This window comes from Amblyraja radiata, chromosome 4, assembly GCF_010909765.2.
Source record: "Amblyraja radiata isolate CabotCenter1 chromosome 4, sAmbRad1.1.pri, whole genome shotgun sequence".
Lineage (NCBI taxonomy): Eukaryota > Metazoa > Chordata > Chondrichthyes > Rajiformes > Rajidae > Amblyraja > Amblyraja radiata.
The window spans coordinates 28784406-28798973 of record NC_045959.1 but is presented as its reverse complement, the minus strand read 5'-3'; the positions used below and the strand labels follow the sequence as shown (position 1 = coordinate 28798973).

The 14568-nt window shown below is 45.6% G+C and overlaps 1 protein-coding gene across 5 annotated transcripts in view; it reads left to right on the top strand.

Annotated features, from left to right (window-relative positions):
- bbs9 (Bardet-Biedl syndrome 9) overlaps positions 1 to 14568 on the top strand; it is a 375470-nt gene that overhangs the window by 290498 nt on the left and 70404 nt on the right. For all 5 annotated transcript variants that reach the window (XM_033019150.1, XM_033019148.1, XM_033019149.1 and 2 more), the window contains one exon: positions 1446 to 1550. In XM_033019150.1, coding sequence (XP_032875041.1) covers positions 1446 to 1550 — 105 coding nt within the window. The remainder of the gene's footprint in view (positions 1 to 1445; positions 1551 to 14568) is intronic.

Here is a 14568-nt window from a genome sequence, read left to right as displayed (position 1 = left end):
CCACCTGCCATTTCCCGTGCTGTCACAGTACCAACTTTTGTACTAGTCCATCATTTTCACTGTTTTTACAGGATCTGGTGACATGAGCACCAGATTTAATGCACTCCCTTAATTGCCCTTGAGAAGATGGGTGGTGAGCTGCTACCTTGTTTCACTGCAATTCTCTGTTACCGTTCTGTAGGGGATGGAGTCCTTGAGCATTTTTGTAATTGACTTGAGAGATTGGGCAGACAAAAACGCTTGGCAACTGTCTAAGGCCTGGAGAGAGTGGATGTGGACAGGATGTTATTACTGCTTCGTAGTTTGGTTATTTAACCACATTTCTGCTTCCATTTGATTGGTTTTTGTTTTATTAGCTTTCTGAGGATAGGATGTGACCTGCGACAGGTAGCTCGCTGTGATCTGTACAGTTAGTTCTATGGTGAGTGATGAGTCCGATTTGGGACCACAGACTCTTCCACAGGAGGGGCAGTGATGTAGTATGTGAGATGGTATGCTTCTTCTTCTATTTATGCCACCTTGCCTTGTGCTCTTGACGCAAGGGCTCTCGGACCTTCTTCTGCACTTAGTGATCATAGGTCAGAGATTTCCACCAATCTGGTAGGGTGTGCTTTTGTTTGAGAATAACTTTGAATTTTTTTCTCTGTACACCTCTGTCCATCTGAGAGAGCTCAAAATAGAATGTGGCATGCAAATGTGGCTGCCTGCCCAAAGGAGTTGACGGGCAGTAATTAGTGTCTCAGTGCTAGGAATGTTGTCCTGTGAGAGAACTTTTATGCTGCGCTTATCCTGCCACTGGATTTGATGGAGTTGTGAATACCACATAGATAGTGCTCGGGTTTTGTTGTGTCCTCTTCTTAAATATGGGGACTACTTTTGTTTGTGTTTAATCTGTTTGATGCTCTCCAGTGCGTCAGTGTGCCATCTAGATGTTATACAAATGTTCAGCAGTGGTAGGAATATACTTGTTTACAGCTTGTCATATCGCTACTGAGCTAGCTCCAAATTTCCTGAGCACTTGTACCAGGTTTGTGAATTCTGAATGATAGATGCTCCTGCTTAAAAGCTCCATGCAGTTGCATTTACCGTTAACCATTTCCTACTCATCTTCATCTACAACACCATATGACTCCTGCAACACTTTGAACATTGCCTCAGGATGTCTGATGTTGATTCCTAAATTCCCATTTTTTCTCATCAACATAACCTTCTGGAATGTCTTTATTCTCGGTGCTACCTTGTTCCCTGTGTGCTGCAATTGCTCCATCTCTATTACAAGCTAAGTTCCATCTCAAACCTCCCCAACCTGAAATGTAAACTCTTTCCAATTCCTTGCTGAGTACTTCCAACACTTGGTTTTTATTTCCAATTTCTAGTATTCACAACTTTTGCTTCTGCTAGCGTTATCCCATTTTAATAACTATAATTATTTGTTTGCAACTCAGGCTTTCAAACGATCCCGGAATCCGAACTGGAAGAGCGAATGGCAGATCATACTCCTTCAGGAATGTTCCAAAACCCTGCACATGTAACAAAGAAGTTGGAACCAGGTAGGTGGGAGATCACATGTTCATATAGAATCTGGTGACTTGCATTTTTGTGATGACTTTGGATTTTTGTTTTATTAATTTGGAATTTTGCTGTGGAAATTCTTAGCTAAAATGAATGAGCAGTTCTGGGTTAAGCGCCTCACCTGAGATTGGGATTGACGACAACCAAAGATCTCTGGAGTGAATGCAACATGCCAGAGCGGGTATCAGCTGTTGATTGGGAAGAGATGTATATTCCATTCATTGAACTGCAATCTACTTCTGTGTCAAGTGGTTCCATTGTTGTGGTCCAGGACTGGGCCGTTATTCCATAGGGCAAGGCTTCATCCTCTGAACAGTGCAGATTGTAGCATAGCCTCCGATCGTGTAATTGATAAACTGAGAAGTTTCCAAATAAAACTTTAATTTGTGGAAAGCTTTATCTATTGAAAGCTGGCTCTCTTTTAAAAAAGGAAATGAAGGATTCTGGATTAGTGTGGTCAGGGAAGTAGATTCAATTGTTTAACTCGATTTGGAAGCCACTGATATCAAACACTTGTACATTTTGTAGGCTGCCAGCTAACTAATGTTTGGTTATTGCAATGAACTTGTGTTGCATATGGCTGGTGAAAAATATCTTGTCCAATTTCATGATGGTTTCAATTCAATGAACTGTTCAATTTGAGCAAGGTTGAATCGTTTGAGGTCAAAGGAAAGGTCAGCTCACATATAAACATCCTCTATGTTGTTGGCAGCTTTACTATATTCACACCTATTTACAACCATATGATTCATGACTTTTAAATAAATGTGCATTATCAGATTCAGATTCAGATTCAAACTTTATTGTCATTGTCAGTGTACAGTACAGAGACAACGAAAAGCAGTTAGCATCTCCCTAGAAGAGCGACATAGAATATGAGCAATAAATAAATATATTTACGTGCATACAGTCACAGTGGTGCAATTATTTTTTTCCTGGTGGAAGGAGTGTCCGGGGCCCGGGTGATTGGCAATCACCAAGGTACAGTGTTGAGTAATGTAACAGCCGCAGGGAAGAAGCTGTTCCTGGACCTGCTGGTCCGGCAAAGGAGAGACCTGTAGCGCCTCCCGGATGGTAGGAGGGTAAACAGTCTGTGGTTGGGGTGAGAGCAGTCCTTGACGATACTGAGCGCCCTTCGCAGACAACGCTTGCTTTGGACAGACTCAATGGAGGGGAGTGAGGAACCGGTGATGCGTTGGGCAATTTTCACCACCCTCTGCAGTGCTTTCCGGTCGGAGACAGAGCAGTTGCCACACCATACTGTGATACAGTTGGTAAGGATGCTCTAGATGGTGCAGCGGTAGAAGTTCACCAGAATCTGAGGAGACAGATGGACCTTCTTCAGTTTCCTCAGGAAGAAGAGACGCTGGTGAGCTTTCTTGACCAGAGTTGAGGTATTGTGGGTCCGGGAGAGGTCATCGGAGATGTTGACCCCCAGGAACCTGAAGCTGGAAACACATTCCACATCCGTCCCGTTAATGTGGATGGGGGTGTGCGTGCCGCCCCTAGACTTTCTGAAGTCTACAATGAGCTCCTTGGTCTTCTTGGAGTTAAGGGCCAGGTTGTTGTCAGCGCACCATGCTGCTAGGAGCTGGACCTCCTCCCTATAGGCCGACTCATCGTTGTTGCTGATGAGGCCAATCACCGTTGTATCATCTGCATACTTGATGATGGTGTTAGTACCATGTACAGGTGTGCAGTCGTAGGTGAAGAGGGAGTAGAGGAGGGGGCTCAGGGTGAGGGTTGAAGAGGGGTGTTTGTCTAACCTTACAGACTTGGTTAGAAAGTCCAGTATCCAGTTGCAGAGGGAGGGGTCGATGCCCAGGTTACCGAGTTTGGTGATCAGTTTAGGGGTATAATGGTGTTGAATGCTGAGCTGTAATCGTTGAACAGCATTCTTACGTAAGTGTCTCTTGTCGAGATGGGAGAGGGCGGAGTGAAGTGCCGTTGAGATGGCATCCTCCGTACTCCTGTACTTGCGGTAGGCAAACTGATAGGGATCCAATGTGGGGGGTAGGCAGCCTTTGACGTGTGCCAGGACCAGCCTCTCGAAGCACTTGGTGATGATGGGAGTAAGTGCAACTGGGCGGAAGTCGTTGAGGCTTGCCGCAGTGGATTGTTTTGGCACCGGCACGATGGAGGTGGTTTTAAGGCACGTGGGGACAACTGCATGGGCAAGTGACAGGTTGAAGATGTCAGTCCAGACGTCTGTCAGCTGCGCAGCACAGGCCCTGAGGACGCGCCCGGGGATGCCGTCAGGGCCAGCAGCCTTACGTGCATTAATCCTACTCAGTGCCACGTACACGTCGTAGGGGGTGAGTGTGAGGGGCTGGTGATCAGCAGGGAGCACAGCCTTGATTGCCATCTCTAGATTGTCCCTGTCAAAGCAGCCATAGAAATGGTTAAGCTCCTCAAGGAAGGAGGCGTTGCTGTATGTGGGGGTGGTATTGGTGGGTCTATAGTCCGTGATGGCCTGGATGCCTTGCCACATGCGTCGGGGGTCGGAGTTGTTGTTGAAGTGCTCCTCAATCCTTAGCTTATGGCAGTGCTTGGTCTTCTTGATGCCCCTCTTCAGGTTAGCCCTGGATGAACTGTAGGCTCGAGCATCGCCTGACCTGAAAGCGGTGTCCCGTGCTTTCAGCAGTAGCCTGACCTCGCTGTTCATCCATGGCTTCTGATTCGGGAATATGGTCACCCATTTGAGGGAGGTGACACTGTTGATGGTGGAGTTTATAAAGTCCAGAACAGAGGATATATAGGAATCAATGTCCGTGTGGGAGTCAAGGGTGGCCTGGGCTGCAAACGCCTTCCAGTCAGTGTTTCCAAAACACTGCTGAAGTGTGGAGTCCGCCTCCTCTGACCAGACTTTAACTGTCCTCACAGTGGGTTTAACCCGTCTGATGAGTGGGGAGTACTTTGGGAGCAGGAACAATGAGAGGTGATCAGACTGTCCAAGGTGGGGGAGGGGGACGGCTTTGTAAGCTTCAGCCATGTTAGTGTAGACTTTGTCCAGTGTCTTGTCTTCTCTAGTGGCGAAGGAGACATGTTGGTGGAATTTGGAGAGTACAGTCTTCAGGTTGGAGTGATTGAAGTCACCCGCAACAATGAAGGCTGCCTCAGGTTGTGAGTCTGTTGTTTGCTAATGGCAGTATGCAGAACTTTCATTGCAAGCTTAGCATTAGCATCAGAAGGAATATAGGCTGCAGTCACAACAGTGGAGGTAAACTCTCTGGGCAGATAGAACGGTCTGCATCTAACCAAGAGGAACTCTAGGTTAGCTTCCTCTAGGTTAGCTGAGCAGTGACTCTCGATGATGGTGGAGTCCGTGCACCACATAAATGCACAGAACCCCACCTCTGGTCTTACCGGAGTCTGTTGTCCTGTCCGCTCGGAGTAAATGACGCCCCGTTAGCTGGATGGCGCTGTCAGGAACGTCGGTGTTGAGCCAAGTTTCAGTGAAGATCAGGATGCTGCAGTCTTTGATCCAGTTGTGGGAGGTGATCCTTAGCCGGAGTTCGTCCATTTTGTTCGCCAGTGAGCGCACGTTGGCGAGGAAAAGGCTAGGAATCGCTAGCCTGTGTGGGGCTAGCTCTAACCTGGCCTTTAACCCACCTCTGCGTCCCCGGCGGTGCTTTCGTACGCGTCGCCGTCTGTTGGTGCTTCCGGTCGGCCGAGCTGGCTTGGTGCGCGCTGGTGTTCTGCCGCTCCGCGGCTCCTCTGCTGCTGCGCTGCTCCGCGGGCCTTCTGCCGCTCCGCTGCTCTGACTAGCTCAGGAGCGAGACGGAGATCGACCAGAAAGTTGTTGCAGCCGCAGGAACCGAGGTCCAGAAGTTCCTGTCGGCTGCACGAAAGGAATGCAAGACTGCTCCGTGTGAGCAGCCTTGAGACAGGTAGGGGAATTGTCGCTATTTCACGAATTTCTCGAATTCTTGGGAAACCCGCGCCGCCGCCATTTTGGAACTTAAGTTTAACAAAGAATTGCAGATGCTGGAAAAATCGAAGGTAGACAAAAATGCTGGAGAAACTCAGCGGGTAAGGCAGCATCAATGGAGCGAAGGAATAGATGACGTTTCTGGTCGAGACCCTTCTTCAGACTGATGTGAGGGTGGAGGGGGGGGGGGCGGGTAGAAGAAAGGAAGAGGCGGAGACAGTGGGTTGTGGAGAGCTGGGAAGGGGAGGGGATGGAGGGAAAAAGCAAGGACTACCTGAAATTGGAGAACTCAATGTTCATACCACTGGGGTGTAAACTACCCAAGCGAAATATGAGGTGCTGCTCCTCTAATTTGCGGTGGGACTCACTCTGGCCGTGGAGGAGACCCAGGACAGAAAGGTCGGATTTGGAATGGAAGGGGGAGTTGAAGTGCTGAGTCACCGGGAGATCAGGTTGGTTAATGTGAACTGTGCAGAAGTATTGGGCGAGACGATCGCCAAGCCTGCTCTTGGTCTCACCAATGTAGAGCAGTTGACACCTAGAGCAGCGGATGCAATAGATGAGGTTGGAAGAGGTGCAGGTGAACCTCTGCCTCACCTGGAAAGACTGTTTGGGTCCTTGGATGGAGTCAATGGGGGAGGTAAAGCGACAAGTGTGGCATTTCCTGCGGTTGCAAGATAAAGTACCCAGGAGAGGGGGTGGTTTGGGTGGGAAGGGACAAATTGACCAGGGAGTTACGGAGGGATCGTTCTCCACGGAAAGCCAAAAGGGGGGGAGATGGGAAGATGTGGCCAGTGGTGGATCCCGTTGGAGGTGGCGAAAATGTTGGAGGATTAACTGTTGTATGTGACGGCTGGTTGGGTGGAAGGTGAGGACAAGGGGGACTCTGTCCTTGTTACAAGTGGGGGGATGGGTAGTGAGAGCGGAGCTACAGGGTATAGAAGAGACCCTGGTGAGAGCCTCATCTATTGTCGAAGAGGCGAACCCCCGTTCCCTAAAGAATGAGGACACGTCCGATGCCCTGGTTTGGAACACCTCATCCTCATTGCAGATGCGGTGTAGACGGAGGAATTGGGAGTCGGGGATAGAGTCCTTACAGGAAGCAGGGTGGGAAGAAGTGTAGTCCAGATAGCCATGGGAGTCAGTGGGTTTGTAGTAGATGTCGGTCAGTAGTCTGTTACCTGCGATGGAGATAGTGAGGTCTAGACACGGTAGGGAGATGTCGGAAATGGTCCAGGTGAATTTGAGTGCCGGATGGAAGTTAGTGATGAAATGGATGAAGTCAGCGAGTTCTGCATGGGTGCAGGAGATAGCACCAATGTAATTGTCAATGTAGCGGAGGTAGAGTTCGGGGATAGGGCCATGGTACGCCTGGAACAAGGTGCATTATTTAAGATTCTGATTAATATAAATTAATCTCAGTAACAGTTTTAGCGAGAAACACCATTAAAAACCAATAGCTGAGATTCTAGCTGCTGGGAGTACGCACAGTACGATGTCAGTTCTTTCTTACACAGGATGTCAGTGAAGATCCTTTGTCTTAGTACAATAAAGGCACCAGGAGATTTATTTTAAGTTTGAATTTTGGGACATTCTATTGGCAGATTACTTCCCGTTGTGCTTTAGAATAGAAGCAAATTATATGGGAGCATTAAGTTTATAAAATGTGTCAAATAAAAAAAATCAAGAGTTAGGGTATGAAAGCTCGCACACAGTCTCATCCTTATCACTCAGACAGTAGAGTGTCGTGCAGAATGAAAGATAAAGATGGCATTTCAATTGTCCCAGGTAGAGGATCTGCAAATACTGTAGTTCCTTTGACAGAGCTGAACAAGGCTCACTTGTGGAAATGTTCTCATCAATGAAATAATTCTGTTTGCAACTTTATATCATGCCTTTCAGTATTCCTGCTGAAGAGTTGGTTCCCCTCATGTTTTGACCACATCTTATCTTTATATCCTGAAGTGTAACAGCAATATGACAAGAGTGATGCTGCTAAGAGTGGGCGTGAATGGAGCGAACAATGTGTTACTGAGTTACCTAATTTAGACTGGACTGTCTTGATTATATCAGGATTACACACTTGCAACAAAGCAGATATCGATGATGTAAAAATTCAATAATTTCATGCTAAATGAACGTTGTTATTCACTGTATAGAAATGGCCAACATATCACCATTGGCTCAATTGATCCCTTTCATTTATTTCTACGGGAATGCTGACACCACTGGCACTTGGGGGAGTGTTGTACACCTCACCCCGGATTCAATACAAAGATACCAAGAGCAGCCATTGAGAAGATGAGACTAAAGCAGATTGTCCAGACATTGTTCTTCATAAACCTAATATGTGACCTTTCATTCCATCCAGTGCCAGACTCCATAGACTGGGAACTGGAGCCCAGCTCTCCTGACCCCATGGTGTGGGAGCTGGGGCCATCCCACTCTGAAACCCACGTGAGAGGCACTTTAACATACTGTGCTAGGTCTGCATATAATCTCTTTATGCCCATTTGCTTTGGTGCCATTTGTTTGAATTATTCTAGTGCTGTTAACTTCCTGGTAGTATTAGTACAGGGCTATATACATATGTGAAAAGACCAACAAGATTTTCAGTCACACAGAGGTGTGAATCTCAAATCAGTGACTGTTGTTATAATTGTTATATTTTGCTGTTTCTCTGTCACATGAAAACTTTACAGAACCTTCCCCCGTATTCACCGTCGCTTGTGATTATACGCCCAGTCAAATACTCAAAATCTTGGTAGAGGGTTATTTTTCAGACTCGAGGCCTGTAACAAGTGGCGCGCCACAGGGATCAGCGTTGTTATTTATAGTAACAATTTCGATGTAAAAGTAGATGATTTGATTAGTTAGTTTGTGGGTGACAGTGGTGATATGATGGACCGTGAAGATTATCTATGCTTACAATAAGATGTTGATCAACTGTGCCAAACGCCCAGAAATGGCAGATGGAGTTTAATTCAGATAAATGCATGGTGTGGTATTTTGGTAGGACAAATGAGGGTGGGACTTGTACAGTAAATGGTAGGGCCCTGGAGAGTGTTGTAGATCATCATGACCCAGGGGTACAGGTACAGGTACATAGTTCCTTGAAATGGTGACACATGTAGACAAGGTGGTGAAGAAGGTATCTGGCAAGTTTACCTTTAGGGTATTGAGTACAAGAGTTGGGACATGTTATTAGTCATACAAAGCATTGGTAGAGCCACATTTGGAGTACAGTCTGGGTGGCCTGCTGTGGGAAGACTATTATTAAACTGGATAGGATGCTAAAAATATTTACAAGGATATTGCCAGGTGTAGAGGACAGGTACATGGATAGAAATGATTTGGAGGGATATGGGCCAGACTCGGGCGAGAGGGTCTAGCTCAGTTGAGCAACTTGCTCAGTATGGATGAATTGGGCTGAAATGTTTTTCCTCTTATTTTCATCACTACTTTGCTTTTCAATTTATTAAAATATTCATGGACTCTCCTTCCACTGCCCTTTGAGGAAAAGAGTTACAAAAACTCACATGAGAAAAAATATTCTAATTTCTAGCTTAAATCAAGTAACTTATTTTTAAACAATTACCTCTAATTCCTGATTCACTAAAAGTGGAAACATCCTCTCCACATGCACCCTGTGAATCCCCCTTAGGATCTTATATTAAAGACCCTTCTCGCTGTTTCCTTATGTGGCAAGTCTTTCATTCCAGGTAACAGTCTAATGAAGCTTCTCTGAACTGCTTCCAATGCACTAACATCCTCCTTAAATAAGGAGCCTGAATGCTATACACTATGCTCCAGATGAGGTCTCTACAATGCCATATATGGTTCAACGATTTTCTTCCGAACTTTTATATTCAATTCTCCAACCAAATCGATAACAGCTTTCTGTTCTCATTCGTAATTAATTGCTGCACTGTCTTTGTTTTTGTGCCCTGATAGGCTATTTCACATTTTCATATTGCACTTCATATCCCGGATTTCAGCTCAATCATTTCACCTATTTCTACTCCTTTTGAAGCCTCCATCCCACTTCCTCTTCACAACTTACTTTCCTTCTTATCTTTTGTGTCATCAGCAAATTTGGCAACCGTAAGTTCAGTGCCTTCATTCAAGACATTTAAATAAACAGTAAAAGTTGAGGCCCCAGCACCGATCCCTGCGGTTCACGGCTTGTTATATCTTGTAATCAGGAAAAGACACCCATTTATGTTTACTTTCTACTTGTTAACTCAACATCTGTCTATCCACACTGAAATGAAATCCACGCTGAAACTGTTAGGTTTTATTTTCAGCTGAAACCTTTGATGACCTTATCAAACGCCTTCTGTACATCCACTTTATCCATAGCATATTCCGCTTTTTCAAACTGGAATCCAGTAAACTGGCCAACATGACTTCCCATTTACAAATCAATGTTCGCTTTGCCCAATGAACATTCAATTTCATTAATACTCAGAAATGTGGCTTAGACATTCTGCCCGCAGGCACCAAATACTCACCATGTTCTGGGTGAATACATTACTTCCTATCCTTGGACCCAATGGCTGAGCTCATATTTTGACTCTTAAACTCTGCTTCAAGAGACCAAAGTTAGGAAAAAAACACATTCCTGTCCCAATGTAACCATCTTGGACACACTCCTGGCTCTGCTCTATGCTTTGTTCCTGTCTTAGGGTAACTGGGGAAACTCCTGTCCCGGGGTAGCCGTTTCCCACACAATCCTATTCCAAGGTAGCCGTGTCCCCCACAGCCCTGCCCTGTAAGAAACTCTGTCCTGCACACCCCTGTACCCGGGTAACTGTGTCCCACACACTTTTGTCCCGGTGTAACTGGCTCCAGTCCTGGGGGAACCATGTCGCTGCTGCTGTGTGGATCAGAGCAATCCAACAGCTGGCTGCCTGGCTTAGCTCCAAGTAATGGGCTTCTGTAATTGCTCTTTATCACTGGGTTGCTTCAGGACTAGCTTAATGGAATTAAGAGCACGACCTTGAAACACAGCAGCCGCGGTCTTTCGTTCCACTGAAGTATGTGCTTTCTCCATAAGGAATTGATTATTGTAGCAATATTAATTCCACTTATATCTCACTTAAATCGGTGCCTGATGAGGCAACACTGCTGCAAACAGAATCCACACTGGAAGACATCTTTTTCAGCTGCAGCTTTCAGATTAATTCTCCTCTGAATGCATTTTGCTCTAAAATCCAGAAGTGCCCGTATTGTGTCACAAGGTAGGTGAGGAATCTGCACAGTTACGGTAATGGCTCTGAAGCTGCTTGGACATTGATCATCGTGAAGTAAGAATATGTTTCTGTGATACAACAATCTGATGCAATGAAAGGCGGCGGCAGAAATCTGATTCCAACTTTGCCTCTGCCAGAAATAAAGCTTCCTGAAAGTCTGTTTTTACTTAAAATTAGTTTTGCAGTCCTCCGGATGTCCAAAATATCTTCCCTCCATGTCCTCCAGTTGCAACCTCCAGTCCCCAATGGCTCTACCCCTGTTCCTCTCATCAGTGGACTGGTGTGATGGGCTGCTGCCCGTAGAGCCCCAGGCTGTGGCTGCCACCCACAGTGCCCCCAGGTGTGCAGAGGAAGCAGCAGCCGCTGCACATTCAGAGATGCCCTGGTGGATAATTTGTGTTTGGCATTCGCTTCTCCTGAGGGCAGTGAATTATGCAGTGTGTTCCAGGTCGAGGGTGATGGGCTTTTAGACATGCATCAAGGGATGTGGCGATTGGACCGAGAACACAGAACAGTACAGTGCAGGAACAGACTCTTCAGCCCACATTGTCTGCGCTGAGCAAAATGCTAAGTTAAACTACTTTCCTTTGCCTGTGCGTGACCCATATCCTGCCATTCCTTGCATATTTATGTGCTCTTTCTCTGCTCATATCTGTAACTATATACAACTAATCTATATCTTGCTGTATCATTTCAGTCTTTTTCAATGTCTGTAATTCCACCAATTTTTATGTTATCTGCAAACTTACTAATTACTATATTTTGTCCAAGGCATTGATATAGATAGAGAACCATGGACCCAAATGTTCAACATTTTCAGGAGGGATGGGAAGATTTAGCCGATGGTTACTGGAAGAGCACCTGATAATCACTGATTATTCACTCTGCCAGCTGAGTGAGTGATATCAGGACTACTTGAGGTTCAGCTACTATTCAGCGAGGGGTGCTATTGTCTCTGAACTGGAACACCCTTGGCTCAGGTCCCACTCTGCCAGGCACGCAGTGAAGGCAAACATTCCTGAGGGTAGTATACGGAGGGAAAGCTGCACTCTGAGGCACCTGTTCTGTGTATGAGATTTTAAACCATGTTCCATACATCATCTCTGTCGTTTTAAATGATCCCTCAGCACCATTCAAGCTTTGAAGTCTCAGGAACGGTCGCAGCCAAAACATAGACTATCAGGATCCCAGCATCTCCACTTTTTTTGTGTCACTATTGAAGCTTTGATCCATTGTTTTGGGAATAATGTTTACCTGTCAATTACTGAAAGAGATTATCTGGATAATATTTCAGAAAATGCTGTGATGTTACTGTGGGCAAATTGGCTACCATATTTCTGACACTCCCTCAGACGCTCCACTTTAAACATACTTGATGGGCTGTGGCTCTGAGAAAGACTATACGAATTGGATTCTGCATTTCAGTGTTACACAGCCTGTGTGTAATGTCCTTTGGTCTTTGTTTCTGCCTGAAGACCTTGGCTCTCTACCAAAGTCAGATTTAATTATCAACATGAGCAGCTTTGTTTTTGCAAGTTCTTTGATAAGAGTTGAAAGCATTTCTAAATATATATTTTTAAATATTTTCTTCAGAATTCCTGATAAGTAAATGCAAGATTCTTGTCATGGGTTATTTTTCAACTGGGCAATTTGACAAATTACATAACCATCATGATCATATTCAGGTAAGAGAAATGACCATCCAGCTAATCTCTCTTCACATCTAATAAAGTAGTCCCATTGTGTCTTATGTTAGCCATCAGAGCTTAAACAGCAGCCTCTCCTGCTGTACTATCAGGACCGGAGATTGCTGTGGAAATGGTTCCTAGTGCAAGCTTGTTCATAATGAATGAGCAATTCTCATTGCTGATGTGTTTCATTTGATGGATGAGCTGGCCACTCTTGTTCTGTTAATGATGCCTTTATTCTATGTGTTCATTTCAAGAACAGAACAGTAACTTCAGAAACCTGGATCACCTTCTGCTTCAGCACCACATGATATCAGATTATTAAACTGGAAAGAGTGCAAAGAAGATTTACAAAGGTGTTGCCAGAACTAGAGGGCTTGAACTACAGGCAGAAGCTGGGCAGGCTACTACTTTATTCTGTGAAGCGCAGGAAGCTAAGCGATGATCTTATAGAGGTGTATAAAATCAAGAGGGGAATAGATAGGGTGAATGCACAGTTTTTAGGCCCCCAGGTCATTTAACTTTACCATGGACATCCAGTACTTCTACACCTTCACCCTCTACCAGGAAGGTCTTGAGGCCCTCCGTTTATTCCTTGAACAGAGACACAACCTATTTCCCTTTACCGACACTCTTCTCTGCCTAGCAGAACTTGGCCTCACCTTCACCAACTTCTCTTTTGACTCCTCTCACTTTCTCCAAGTTGAAGATGTAACCATGGGCACTCTCATGGATCCAAGCTATGCCTGCCTTTCTGTTGGTTACGTCAAACACTCCATGTTCCAGACGCACACTGGTCCTCATCCCCCAACTCTTGCTCCGCTACATCGATAACTATATCGGGGCTGCCTCCTGCACCCCTGCAGAACTCATGGACTACATTACCCACCACTAACTTCCACCCTGCCCTCAAATTCACCTGGACTATCTGACACTCCTCACCCTTTCTTGATATTTCTGTCCACATCACAGACTATCAACTGTCTGCCATAAATCTACAGACTCTCACAGTTACCTCTTTCTCCCACCCTGCATCTTGCAAAGATGCAATCCTCTACTCTCAATTCCTCCATCTCCGCTGCATCAACTCCCAAGTTGGGGCTTTCCATTTGAGAACATCTGAGATGCCCTCATTCTTTAGTGAACTGGTTTCCCCTCGGTTATCATCCACGGATGCCTCACCTGCATCTCTTCAGTGTCCCGGAGTTCTGCTCTCGCTCCTTCTCCCCCCAGACGCAACAAGGACAAAGTTACCCTGATTCTCACCTTTCACCCCACCAGCCTCCGCATCCAACATATCGTTCTCTGAAATTTCCAACCTGATCCCACCACTAATCACCTCTTCCCATTTCCGCCTTCTGCAGAGACCACTCCCTCCGCAACGTCTTGGTTCAATCATCCCTTCCCACCCAGCACTCTCCAATTTCTTTCCCTTGCAACTGCAGGAGATGTAACATCTGTCCTTGTACCTCCTCCCTTTGAAAGAGAGATAAGTAATAACTTGTTATTGGATGAGCTTGATTTGGACCCAGCTTTCCTATATTGTGAAAGGCTACAGAATCTTTCAGTCATGCCATATTCAGACATGGTAGGAGTGTTTTACTGATAAGAAAAATGTATAATTGTGCTAACTCTCTTTTGTTCTATGAGTGGGAGCCCGAGAAGCACTGAGCAACATTTGTGCTCATTATAGATCTTTGCCACTCCCGTCTGACGAATCAATTAAAGATTGCCATGGTCTACCTTTAATATTTGTTGCTATCTGTTTTTTAAGAAACAAACTTTGACATTTGGCGTAGTCAGCAGGATCTCGCTGGGACCAGCAACAGATGACTGAGTAAGAGGGTGCAGTTGACCGGGATCTGAAGGGGAGAAAACTGAGCTCTAGTCGGACCCTTTGAGTCCGATCTCCCGAAGAAGCTCCCAGTAAAAATCTAAGGTCCCTCAGTCTGAGGTTGGCCTGGTTTCAGACAAGATCCTTAGAAGTAGGCCGCAAAGGTAAGACCACGTGTAAAGGTTTGGCTTGTGTATTGGAAATGAGTAAAGACAATAGACAATAGGTGCAGGAGTAGGCCATTCGGCCCTTCGAGCCAGTACCGCCATTCAATGTGATCATGGCTGA